This window comes from Rhea americana, unplaced genomic scaffold, assembly GCF_003343005.1.
Source record: "Rhea americana isolate MKP2758 unplaced genomic scaffold, rheAme1 scaffold_35, whole genome shotgun sequence".
Lineage (NCBI taxonomy): Eukaryota > Metazoa > Chordata > Aves > Rheiformes > Rheidae > Rhea > Rhea americana.
The window spans coordinates 2,585,114-2,597,603 of NW_028186479.1; the positions used below are offsets into that span (position 1 = coordinate 2,585,114).

The 12,490-nt window shown below is 43.0% G+C and overlaps 1 protein-coding gene across 1 annotated transcript in view; it reads left to right on the forward strand.

Annotated features, from left to right (window-relative positions):
* The window catches only part of TGFBR2 (transforming growth factor beta receptor 2), a 62,687-nt gene that overhangs the window by 41,159 nt on the left and 9,038 nt on the right, over nucleotides 1-12,490 (forward strand). The window contains exons 4-5 of the mRNA XM_085311798.1: nucleotides 1,877-2,676; nucleotides 5,974-6,115. Of these exons, the coding sequence (XP_085167924.1) occupies nucleotides 1,877-2,676; nucleotides 5,974-6,115 (942 nt within the window). The remainder of the gene's footprint in view (nucleotides 1-1,876; nucleotides 2,677-5,973; nucleotides 6,116-12,490) is intronic.

A 12,490-nucleotide genomic window follows, 5' to 3' on the forward strand; every position in this document is an offset into this window, starting at 1 on the left:
GAGAAGGCTTGATCTGGTTTTGAGCTTTAAAGTTTCATTTGCATAAGTAAAAGTAAATACATCTCTTTATAGGTGAAGAGGGGTACTATTAAGGAATGCTGCTTACCTGTGCTAGATAGGAATGTCAGTGCTAGAAAGACACTTTCTCTTCCTTGAAATCCTATCAGAGAGGTGAGAATTGAGTTACTTGCTGTACATCTGATTGATGAACCTTTCAAACAGAGGAAGCAAATCCTGGTTCAGAATTCATGCCTTCTTCCAAGTAGAGAATGTGCTCTTCAGGTGTCCTGTCACCTCCCTTTGAATGGCTGGTGGCCCCTGCTGCTTGCCAACTGACTGTGTTCCTAGTGTAGAAAGTGATTACTGGTGAAACTGGAGGGTCAGAGGTGCTGCTCRTTCTGATTGTAAACTCTTTTCCCCYCATCCCTTTCAGCATGGTTCACCTTCTTTTTGAGAAGCTTTTCTCCTGCACAGATTAGGGGAAACGGAGACTTTTGTCTCATGTTGTTAGTGGCTACTTTCCCTCAGAGCTTATTATATTTTTCTTTTTTGTATTGACTTATTTGGCCTGATATGCAGAACCTKAGTCAATGACATTGCTGTAATGATCCCCCCAGTGTGTCATGCTGCCAACACGAGCCACTTGCTTAACTTTTGTTACTGCTTCAGTTGTTTTAGTTCCTTCAGATTAGACCCCTAGGACCTCTTCCAATCAATCCTCTCCCTCCCCCCAGAAAGATAATATAGTCCATTTGCACTGACTTAAAGGAAGAAATGGGCTAGGAGACTGCATTTCCATGGGCTCAATCAAATCAGGTACAGAAATCCACTAAAGCATAGTAAAATAAACTCTGTTCCTCCCTCTCTAATTTATTTTCAGAAGAAAACTATTTTCGTATAAGCAGTGATAACTTAGTTTCTTAGTTTTTTGCACGAAGGGTCAGCTACAGAGGTGAGAGGACAGCACGCACTCTTGTGCCTTATGGTTGGTCCCCTAAGAATATGTTATAGACTGCACTAAGGTGTTTGCACTGAACTACCTACTATTTTGCAATGTGGCAGCCAGTGTACAACCAGCAAATGACACACAAGGTATTTTCAGTTACAGAAATCTGTACAGAAGATACATGGTGTGATAATTCTCAGATGTGGCAAACACGCCTGACTATGCCTGCAAGATTAAAACACCTGTGTTCATACAAGCATTTGAATTTATTCTAGCAAATCTTTCACATACATCTAAGTATGAGAATGCTTTTCAAATGTGTGTGCAGTTATAGGTAGTGTGCCTGAGTGTTAGCGTGAAGTAGTTGTGCATGTACAAACTCGCTGAAGATGTCATAGGGCTGATCCTTCCAAAATATGCTGGATGTGGAGTGGTAACTGGGCAAGTGGGAATTCACATGCTGCATTCTCTATTTATTTATCAGTTCAATTCCTCTTAAAAAGAAGTAATATGTTTTCTAGTAATTACTGGTTAAAGAGGCGTATTTGTCAAGAATACATTGCCAAAGTAAGCACAGAATACTTTGGCTGTCAGGTTCAGGAAAGTAAAGGTTTCACCCGTAATATATAAGAGCCTGAGAGAAGAACAAAGCTGTTAAATTATGTTAGTTCCTTGCTGATTCTATTCTGACTTCTTACAAAATAAGTAGACTTTGAAGTGCTGGTAAGTGGAGGCCTCTTCACAAAACAGCATTTGGAGGTAAGAAACTAGTGATCATTTTTATTACTTATTGTTAGTGGAGGAAATCATGAATTGTGCTTTGGATAAAAGTCAGATTGTAGATTACTGACAGCCTCCTAAATACGTAAAGCTAAGATATCATTTAATGTATGAACTTGAACCATGCCTTCCTTCTGTTTTCCTTTACAGAGAACCCCCATAAACCAGAGGAGAAAGATGAAATTTCCAAAGTCACAATCATAAGTCTTGTGCCATTGCTGGTGATTTCTGTTGCTGTGATTGTTATATTTTATGCCTACCGCACTCATAAGAAGAGGAAGCTCAACAAGGCATGGGAGAAGAATGTTAAGCCCAGGAAGCATAAGGACTGCAGTGATGTTTGTGCCATTATGTTAGATGATGACCGCTCAGATATCAGCTCTACTTGTGCCAACAACATCAACCACAACACGGAATTGCTGCCCATTGAGTTGGACATTGTTGTTGGCAAAGGAAGGTTTGCTGAAGTGTATAAAGCCAAACTGAAGCAAAATACATCCGAGCAGTATGAAACCGTGGCAGTCAAGATCTTCCCCTATGAAGAATATGCCTCCTGGAAAACGGAAAAAGACATTTTTTCAGATGTAAACCTCAAACATGAGAATATCCTCCAATTCCTGACAGCAGAGGAGCGCAAGACAGATCTTGGTAAACAGTATTGGTTGATCACTGCCTTCCATGCTAGAGGGAACTTGCAGGAATACCTCACGCGGCACATTATCAGCTGGGAGGACCTCTGGAAACTGGGTGGGTCCTTGGCCCGAGGGATTGCCCATCTGCACAGTGATCACACACCCTGTGGTCGTCCCAAAACACCTATTGTGCACAGAGACCTAAAGAGCTCCAACATCCTCGTGAAAAATGATTTAACTTGCTGTCTCTGTGACTTTGGGTTATCCCTGAGGCTGGATCCTTCTCTGTCCGTGGATGACTTGGCTAACAGTGGACAGGTAAGTTTAAAAATTTGAAGAGATGTGTGTGTGTTATACCAGTTGGTGAGTTAGCTGCTAGGGAGAGAAGAGGAAAGTAAATCCATGCTGCCTTACCTGTTTAAAAATGTTAGAAATAAATGTGACTGTTTATAAAGAAAGAAACTCTAAACTTAATATTAGAACAGTGACAGCAGTGTGATCAAAGATTTTGTTATAATCATAGATCCATATGCATACATAGTGAAACCATCATCTATATATATTTACACTGAAGTGCATATGGGTTTGTCAGCTACATACATTTACACTGAMGTGCATATGGGTTTGTGATGCGGATGCCATGCACACACGCAAAAGGCAAGGATATACTTCACATTGTGATGTTGTGCTAGAGCTTCCAGACCTACCTGCGCTACCACTTTGTGTGAGTGGACCCACTTCTGGTGTACCTCAGCATATGTGAGGTCAGTCCTCTGTCCCCAAGAGGAGTGAGCAGATACATGGAGAGATAGACAATCACTTTAAAAGGCCACAAATAAGCCTGTTTAAGATTATGGTACTTTATCCACATGCAAACAAATGCAAGAATGTCAAATAGAAATAGTTGCCCTGTTGTTGCCTTTTCAACTAAGTTACGTGGATAATACTCATCTATTTTACGAGGTTGCCAGGAGGATGTTTATGAATATTTTGAAAATGATATATTTCAAGTGCATCTCTAAATATTGTCTCCTTTGATGATAACTCCTGTGCTATAAATTCAGACCTTGTATTAAGTGAGTTAATCTCTAATTAATTACCATGTATAATTATACATAGGTTCACAAATAATAAATAAGCAAATCAGTACAATCTTTTCTCATTTTTCTAGTCAGCCTTAGGTGGTAATATTCAAAGCAGATTGTTTGGAGTACAAAGCCGCTGTTTTATTTTCCATTTACCCAACTACCTTCCATATGATGTAAATGTAGCCTTTATTAACTATAGAGTACCAGCGCTCTCAGTGACTTTCTAGAATCCATCTTTTTCCCCGTTAGAATCTTTGTGGTGTGCCCATCCATGGTGGGTAATATTTGCCAACATTACTTAATGTGGATGCATAAATCTGGACCTTTGTCCCATTGCGTTCCAAGGACTGGTGGATGTCAGCAAGGCCATCAGTTCCTCATTTCAACAGGGTTGGCGATTTTATGGTCTTCTCAGTCAGATAAGAAGACCACTGCTGCTCTGACTGACACACCTCAGGCTACAAAACACTCCCTAACAGCATGTAAGAAGTATGRGGGGTCCAGTAAAAAAGATCAAAAAGTCTCCAAAATGTACTACAAATATACTACGGGAAGAGAGCTAGTCCCTCACTAGAAGTTTTTAAAAAAGTAAGAACTGAATTGCAGACTTGTCTTTGCAAAAGAAAGCATGTCTAGACTCCAGAGTGGCAATCAATTGCTGGAGTTTAGGTACTTAAAAAATGCCTTTGAGACTCAGGACTTTAGTTTCCAAAGATACAGTTGACCCAAAGACCTAATAATCTAAATGCTGATAAAAGGACGGAAGCAGAGAAGAACAGATGATAAATGCTAAGCAGGAAGGAAATGCGATTGGCTTGATATCATTCTTGAAGACATTTTAAATTTTCTCTGCATTTCCCATTGTACTTCTCAGTTATGGATAGTACTCATCTATTTTACAAGGATGCCAGGAGGATGTTTATGAGTGTTTTGAAAACAATATATTYCAAGTGCATTTCTAAATATTGTCTCTTTCGATGCCATCATCATCTATTGTCCTGTAAAGCTTCATAATCATTTTCACTGTTGCAAAGATGGTGCGAAATGTTGCCAGAAAAGAATGGCACTTTGTGCCAATGTTACAAATCTGTATTTGAGCACCATTAACTCTTGTTAAAATCAATGGGATTTGGGAGGGGGGGAACTATTGGCGATAGAGTGCAGGTATCCTTTCGTATGCTGTGGAGGGGATCTGCTTGGCAGAAAAAGTTGTATGTTGGGGAAGGGAAAGGTAGGAACAGCCTTCACTGCAGAGTTTTCRTTTTTTGTAGGGCAGGGAGATACTTGTGTACTCAGTGGTGCTGAGACATCATCCTCCTAAATGCCTGTTCCTTGTATGGGTTTTGCTTACATGCTTGGTTTTAAATTCATCACAGGGTCTACATCATAAGCAATGTAACTTTGGGATCAACTGCAGAGGTATTTTGCTTTCCTCTGTTTATAAAGAATACTCTTTGGGTTTTTTTGACTAGATAATTCTCTGCTGTTGCAGGGTTGTATGACAGAAGTAATGTTCTTGATCTCTCCTGCTGGCGTCTTATGGTACATTACACTTTTTGTGGCACTTTTTCCCATTTAACCTGAGCCCAAGGGAACGACACATGTTTGCAGAAGCATGTACAATGAATGTTGAGGGCTCTCTCAGGACTATACATTTATGATGTGACTGCCTGCAATTGCAAACCCTGTAACTGAAATGATCTTTTGCAGTCTGGTTTGCTGCTGGGCTCCACAGTGATGACTATAATGCAGTATAATAGCTCATTTGAAACACAGGTCCTACTGCATCACCCACTTGTGCTTGTTCATGTTTGTCGTTAGCTAATCTCCCATTTGAAGCTATCTTTGATGATCAAAGCCTCATTATGTGTGGAGTTTTCCAAGAGGGGTACATTTTCAMTTTCTACCCTGTGAAGGATTTTCGTTTGGGAACAACTGCAGAGTGGTCCAAGATCCTTTTTTGTGAAAAAAACAAACATTTGAACTTAGCCTTCTGTAATRCAAAGTCATAATCTAGAGCACAGCAAAGCTGCTAAAAATCATTTCAGAAAATCACTCAACACATGTAAACTTTATGAGAAGCATTTTTCAAACAGTCGGTCAAACATGTGCTTCTGCATTCAGTATTTGGTGTATTTGTTTGCTTCTGCCAGGCCTGCATTTACCACCTTGTTCTTAAGCCATACCGTGAAAAGAAACAGCTAACACTGTAATATGCAGTGCAAAAGACTACAATATGTGTTTCATGCCCATCTGAAAGGTACTCAGCGGCAAAAATGTCAGAGCTGTGTTCCTTTTTTGGGGGGAGGGGGGACRTTTTGTTTTTACCAAGGGATGTGCAAATAAGTTGGTATTTGCAAGATTCTCCTGGCAGCAGAAAATATGACCTGTGCCAAGTATAGCTTGCATTGTTGGGTACATGTCAAATGACACGGTTTCTATGAAAGCCAAAGTCAAATCACAGCAGAATCTAAAACGTGAGTTRCAGTTTCAGCTCTTGAGCATTCTCCTGCCTCCCTTCCTGTAGGTTGGCACAGCAAGGTACATGGCCCCTGAGGTTCTAGAGTCTAGGATGAACCTGGAGAATGTGGAGTCTTTCAAGCAAACAGATGTGTACTCCATGGCTTTGGTCCTCTGGGAAATGACATCTCGCTGTAATGGTGTTGGAGGTAAGTGTCATCAGTTTTTTTTATCTCTAAGGGTTTGTTTGAACAGATGTGCCCTTGCAGTTCTCAGTGAGCATGAGTGATTCTTTTCAAATATTAACAGTTGTTCACAGAATCTCTAGTCTAACCTCCCTGCTCAAGCAGGGTCACCTCAAGCGTGTTAGACAGGGCTGCATCAAGGCGAGTTTTGAGTATCTCCAGAGAAGGAGACTCCACAATCCCTCTGGGCAACCTGGTCCAGTGCTCTGTCACTCTCACAGAGAAGAAATTTTTCCTTATATTCAGGCAGAACTTCCTGTGGTTCAGTTTTTGCCCATTGCCTCTTGTCCTGTCACATGGCACCACTGAAAAGAGTTCAGCCCCATCCCCTTGCCACCCTCCCTTCAGATACTTATACACRTTGATAAGATCCTCCCTCAGYCTTCTCTTCCCCAGGCTGAACAGGCCCAGCTCTCACAGCCGTTCCTCATCGGGCAGATGCTCCAGCCCTCTGATCATCTTTGTAGCCCTACACTGGACTCTCTCCAGTAGCTCCATGTCTCTCTTGTACTGGGGAGCCCAGAACTGGAYRCAGTACTTGAGATGAGGCCTCCCCAGGGCTGGGTAGAGGGCAGGATCACCTTCCCTCGACCTCCTGGCAACAGTCTTCCCAATGCACCCCAGGAGACCATTGGCCTTCTTGGCCACAAGAGCACATTGCTGGCTCATAGTCAACTTGTCATCCACCAGCACTCCCAGGTCCTTCTCTGCAGAGCTGCTCCCCAGCAGGTCAGCCCCCAGCCTGTATTGGTGTATGGAGTTATTCCTCCCTAGATGCAGGACTCTGCACTTGCCCTTGTTGAACCTCATGAGGTTCCTCTCCGCCCAACTCTCCAGCCTGTCCAGGTCTCTCTGAATGGCAGCACAGCCCTCTGGTGTCTCAGCCACTCCTCCCAGCTTGGTATCATCAGCAAACTTGCTGAGGAGGCACTCTGTCCCCTCCTCCAGGTCACTGATGAAAATGTTGAACAGGATGGGACCCAGTACTGAGCCCTGGGGGACGCCACTAGCCACAAGCCTCCAGCTAGACTCCACACTACTGATGACAGCCCTCTGAGCTCTGCCTTTCAGCTAGTTCTCAGTCCACCTCACAGTCCRCTCGTCTAACCCACACTTCCTGAGCCACCCACTTCCTAGTAGGATGTTACAGGAGACAGTGTCMAAAGCCTTGCTGAGTCAAGGTACACAACGTCCACTGCTCTTTCCTCATCTACCCAACCAGTCATTCCATCATAGAAGGCTGTCAGATTGGTTAAGCAGAATTTCCCCTTGGTGAATCCATGCTGACTACCCCTAATCACCTTCTTTTCCTCCATATGCTTGGAGATGACGTCCAGGATGAGCTGTTCCATCACCTTTCCAGGGATGGAGGTGAGGCTGACCAGCCTATAGTTGCCTGGGTCCTCCTTCTTGCCCTTTTTGAAGACTGCAGTGACACTGGCTTTCTTCCAGCCATCAGGCATCTCTCCAGTTCTCCACAATCTTTGAAAGATTATGAGAGTGGCCTGGCCACAACATCTGTTCTAATGTACCTGGATACTGCAAGCTAACGGGCCTTTGGTATTGTGTGAGGCACATGTTCATGAGCAGGCTTGAAGGGCAAGTATCAGAGAGTGAGAAAATTGGTCCTTTATTGGTGTAAGGATAAATTTACTGTTAGGTCAACCACTTTGAGAGACTGTTAGTGACTGTTTTTCTTTAAACTAACACATCTTGAGAAGCCACAGATTGATTCTGTTTGGCTATCCTGATCCAAAATGATCAGAAACATAAGACAGCCTGAAACAGTAAGATCAAGAAGTGGTAACTGCCCTCAGTTTACCTTCATTAAATGTTAATTCTGAAATGTGGCGAGGGCAATGTGAGTGTCACTTTTATAAATTCATCATTTCAGTAAGAACTGACATAGCAATCCAAAAATGTTCCTACTTTCCCCAAAAGCCTAGCTGTTCCCATCATTTTCTGTGCTGTTGCAAGAGATCATCCACATGAAAAACCAAGGGATGTTTGTTTTACAAAGTGCAGTTAAAAAAAAAATGAGTGGAACTTACTATCAGAATTGCCTCAGGAAGATGCAAAAATGCTGTGCTTGTTCATGTTTGGAGCTTTTTCATGAAAACAAAATCTCCATGTCTGCTTTGCATAACACACACAGAATTCCCAGTTTGCTGCAGCTGTATGTGCTGGAAGTTGCTGTTGAGATATCTACATTACATACTGCAGTATTTGAAAATTTTCACCTTAATTCAGGGMTTAAAATGGACTAAGTTACATATAAAATTCTTCAGTCTTATGGTAGTGCCTAACATTCATGGGTGTTTGCAGCTAGCAAAAGCTTCTGCACGGTCCGGGACTTGCACAGACAGACAAAGTAAGGAATGAGGGTGTTGCAGGTAACACTAACAGATGTTATGATAGATATGAAACTATGGTTCAATTTGCTATCTTTCTTCCAAAACCATAGAGGCTAACTTTTCAGCAGATTTGACCCAGTTGCATTTCAGAGGGCTATCACAGAGATGGGACAATCCTGCAGAGTAGAGCACTACAGTATGGGGAACCTAGTGTACAGCAGGGGGAACAGTGGCCATGGGAAGACATGCTGTTGCTAGCTACTGCCTGTTTCTCCACTGACATCTGTGGAATACCACAAAGGTATCCATGGAAGTCTCTGGAGCACTTCTGCAGAGGCTATGTGGCTACATCAGGGTGGCTGTGTTCAGGAGGGAGGAATGCCTCCACCTCAAGCTCCTTCTATGTGTAACCAGCATTTGGTCTTGGTGGGTGGGCCAAGCTGTGGGTAACAGATTTGCACCCTGCCAGGAAGCTACAGAGCAACTATGTGTGCATCCAGCTAGTGCTAGCATAAAAGCATGAAAAAGAATTATTTTCTAGTCAAGCATTTCAAGAAAAAAAAAAAAATTGGTGCTTCCAGAACTGAACTTCAGTTTGGCATCTTCCAAAGCAAACCTATCCACATTTAGCTCTTGTGGGTCTGTATGTTTCTAAGTATATTGGCACAACCCCAGCCTTTCATTTGCATCTTGTAAATGTGACTGAGGAGATTTAAAACAGGAGAAAAGGGATCTTTTCTTTGTCTCTTGAGTTCTTTCTGTTTTTTGCATTTAGCAGCTCACCTTATTAATACAACTGTGCATTGTTCGTTCTGGAGTTTTTTATCTTTGCTGATGCCTGAGTCCCTCCCTGTTGATATTTGCTGAGTATAGTGAAATGAAGATTGTGGCAAGAGTAAACCTCATTGCTGCTCTTCTCAGAAGGCAATTGCCTAAAAGAGGATATAAACAGAGTTTCATAAGGAAGGAAAATAGACAGCATATTTAGCTAGGAGAGATTGACCTCTGATAACCTTGAGAATGAGCACTAAAGTTATTTTAGGAAATGAACAGGTCTCTCTAACCCAGCATTCCCTTCCCTTTCATAATGGAGTTTAACCCCAAGTCCTGATTTTTCCTGTTCATTTCACACCTCAGTCATACTTTTCTCCAGTAACACATTTCTTGTATTTCATTTCCATATTTCAGTCATCTTTCCAGGTGACTGAACCCCCAACAAAACCACAGGAATATTTGGGCAAGTCTGTAGGTCCCATAGGATGGAACTTGGGCTTAGTGTCTTCATATAGAGCAGCTAAATATAATTCCTAGGATGTAGCTCCCTTGGCTTGTGTCTGGTACTGAGCTGCAGCAGCATTGTACAGTTTCTCTCATTTCCCTCTTAGATATTTTGCTTGGTTTGTGCAGTATGACTGTCTTTGCAACCAGCTGGAGAAATACCCTTACAGTGATTCATGATTACAACTCACCTACTGCTTTCTCTCTCCATCTGTCACTTGTGAGACTCCTTTCTCTGATCTCAGCCTTCCAGAGGAAGCTCCCTCAGTGCATGCCAACCCCTCTTGTCTTCCTAAACTGTTGTGCACTGCGAGAAATGACCTCACGTTTACACTGGAGTAGCTTGACCTGGTTGAAGCCAGGCTTTCCAAAGGAGCCTGAAAGATGTAGAGACCTTCTCTGCAGCGCAGACTCGCCGACCATGTTAGCTCTCTGTCACTAGAAGATATCCAGCACCGAAGCAGGAATATCAGTCTAATGCTAAGATAATGGATTTAACAACTTTCACGAGTGAGGGAAGCGTAGCGGGGTGATTCAGCTGCATAAAGATACAGTGACTTTTTCTTTAACAAGGGGAGCTCTCAGGCTTCAGTTGTCAATGTGCAGGTGTTTGGTGAGTGTGGGAGGTGATTGAGGCAGGTCTGTCACTGCAGAGGCTTTGTCAAACACAGTCTCTACAGTATGCCAGGCCTTTTGAGTCAGCAGACATTTAAACAAAAATACCCGGCAGCGTAATCCATACTGTGAAGCTGCTGTAACGAATAAGCAGGTGGGATCAGCTTTCAAGAAAGGCAATGCTGTTCATTGTTACTGTATTGTGCTGATTATGGAGAAGAAGAAATGGGGCACAATTAAAAGGGAGACAGAGGCAAAGATTGAGTTTGACTGATTTTTCACCAGAGTATGATTTAAAAGGCATAGTTAGAAATTCAGCAATACTACTTTGGGGAGAACTTCAACTGCTCCACACTGCCGTTAACTTGGTATTTCATTCAGTACAACAGCTGTGCACCAGATGCTGCACATTGCAAAAAATATAATTTTCATCTGAGCCACTTGCTTTCAGAGCAGCACAGCTTTGGCAACTGAGGCAAGTGTAATTTCTGCAACAGTCTCCTAGAAAGAAATGAAAAGCATCAGGTTTTTTTTTGGAGCAGCTGCAGGTGGGGAATTGTTTGGGGTAGCAGGGGAGAAGGAATGCAGAGGGAGCTCTTCTTGATATACAAGGTTGGTGAAGAGGGAGAGGAGAAACCCCCCCAAAAATGGTGACKTTGCTTGTGCAGTGTTGTGCTGCCTGGAGTGATGGCTGGCTTTAGCATAGCAGCAGAGCTATGATTGAAATAGCAGGCTTGTTTTACCGGAGCTGTGTTTAATATGAATAAAAGCTCTGATTAATCTTACACTTACTTGGAAAGAGTCAGTCAAGAGCCCTAGTTTGGTGACTAAMCATTTGTTTACCCTATACCTCATTAAATGCTTGGTTTTAGTTATATTGATTGCACAGGGGTGGCAGTTCTGGCAGCAGAGCGCATAGCCTGCACAGTGGGGCTAAGGCCGTGCGTTAGGCCTTGAGGCAGATGCAGAGAGGGCCTGATTTCAGCCTGTCCTGCTATGAGGTGGATCCCAATGAGGGCATGTCTGCACTGTGCCGGTGTATGGTGGGATATAACCCCGAGCTGGTGGATCCAGACAGTGTAGTGTCACGCCATGATAATAAGGTTGTAGAAATGCTGTTTTACCACAGTGGTCCAGGTGGGCAAGTAAGCTCAGGTCAACAAGCTCAAGTAACAGTAGATAAGATCACTGCACTATGCTCCATGTTGTGTTTAAATGTGCTCTGTACTCCTCTACTTTCCTACCTCAAGATCCAGCACATAGTGACTAAGTAGCATGTAACCTTATCCTTATGGCAGAGTTGATGTAGCCCCAACCTTTGGAAGGGAGGCTGGGTCTTTGATCGTCAGGTGTGAAGTCACTTAAAACATGTCTGTGCAAGAGAAGCTGCACAGTGARTTCACTGTTTCCAAATGGAGTCAGTAGCAGCTTTACGTGAGCTCACCTTCAGGAACTGCCACACTAGGGATGGAGTTTTTCCTCCCTCCAACCACAGCCATTTCCAGGGGAATATCAGTCACCTCACCTCACCTATCACATCACTTGTCATCTCAGTGTATCCCTACCTCTCCTGGCCACTGTTCACATTCTGAAGGTGCRGAAGGGGGAAACTTAAGAAAGATGTGAAATAAGCATTTAGTAACTGCGTGGTCATCACGAAATGGCTTTTGAGCCATTTTGATGCCTAATCCCTTTGCACACCAGCTACATGGACCCATCATCCAGTTTCCAGTAATGCACAGACCATACACACACACACACACACACACATTTGTGAATGCATGTGTTCATAGTAGCTCCACAGTTTACCCCTTTTGTGGCTCAGCTTTTGTAGCTCTAAAATGAGGGGCATTTCAAAAGCACCTAAAAGTTTCAGAACACAAGCCCACTGATGTGGACAGCACTCCATTATTTATTTTTGCCAGCCTTCTTTCACCTCATTCTTGCTTTAATTCCACAAATGAACCCTCATCTTCCAGCAGGAGGAAATCAGCTTGAAATCAGCAAGATGGCTCACACAGGGGAGTGTCGACAGGGTTCACAATTCTGACCCAAAGGAAGAGCCTCACTGCACAGAACTTAGCGTAGAAAA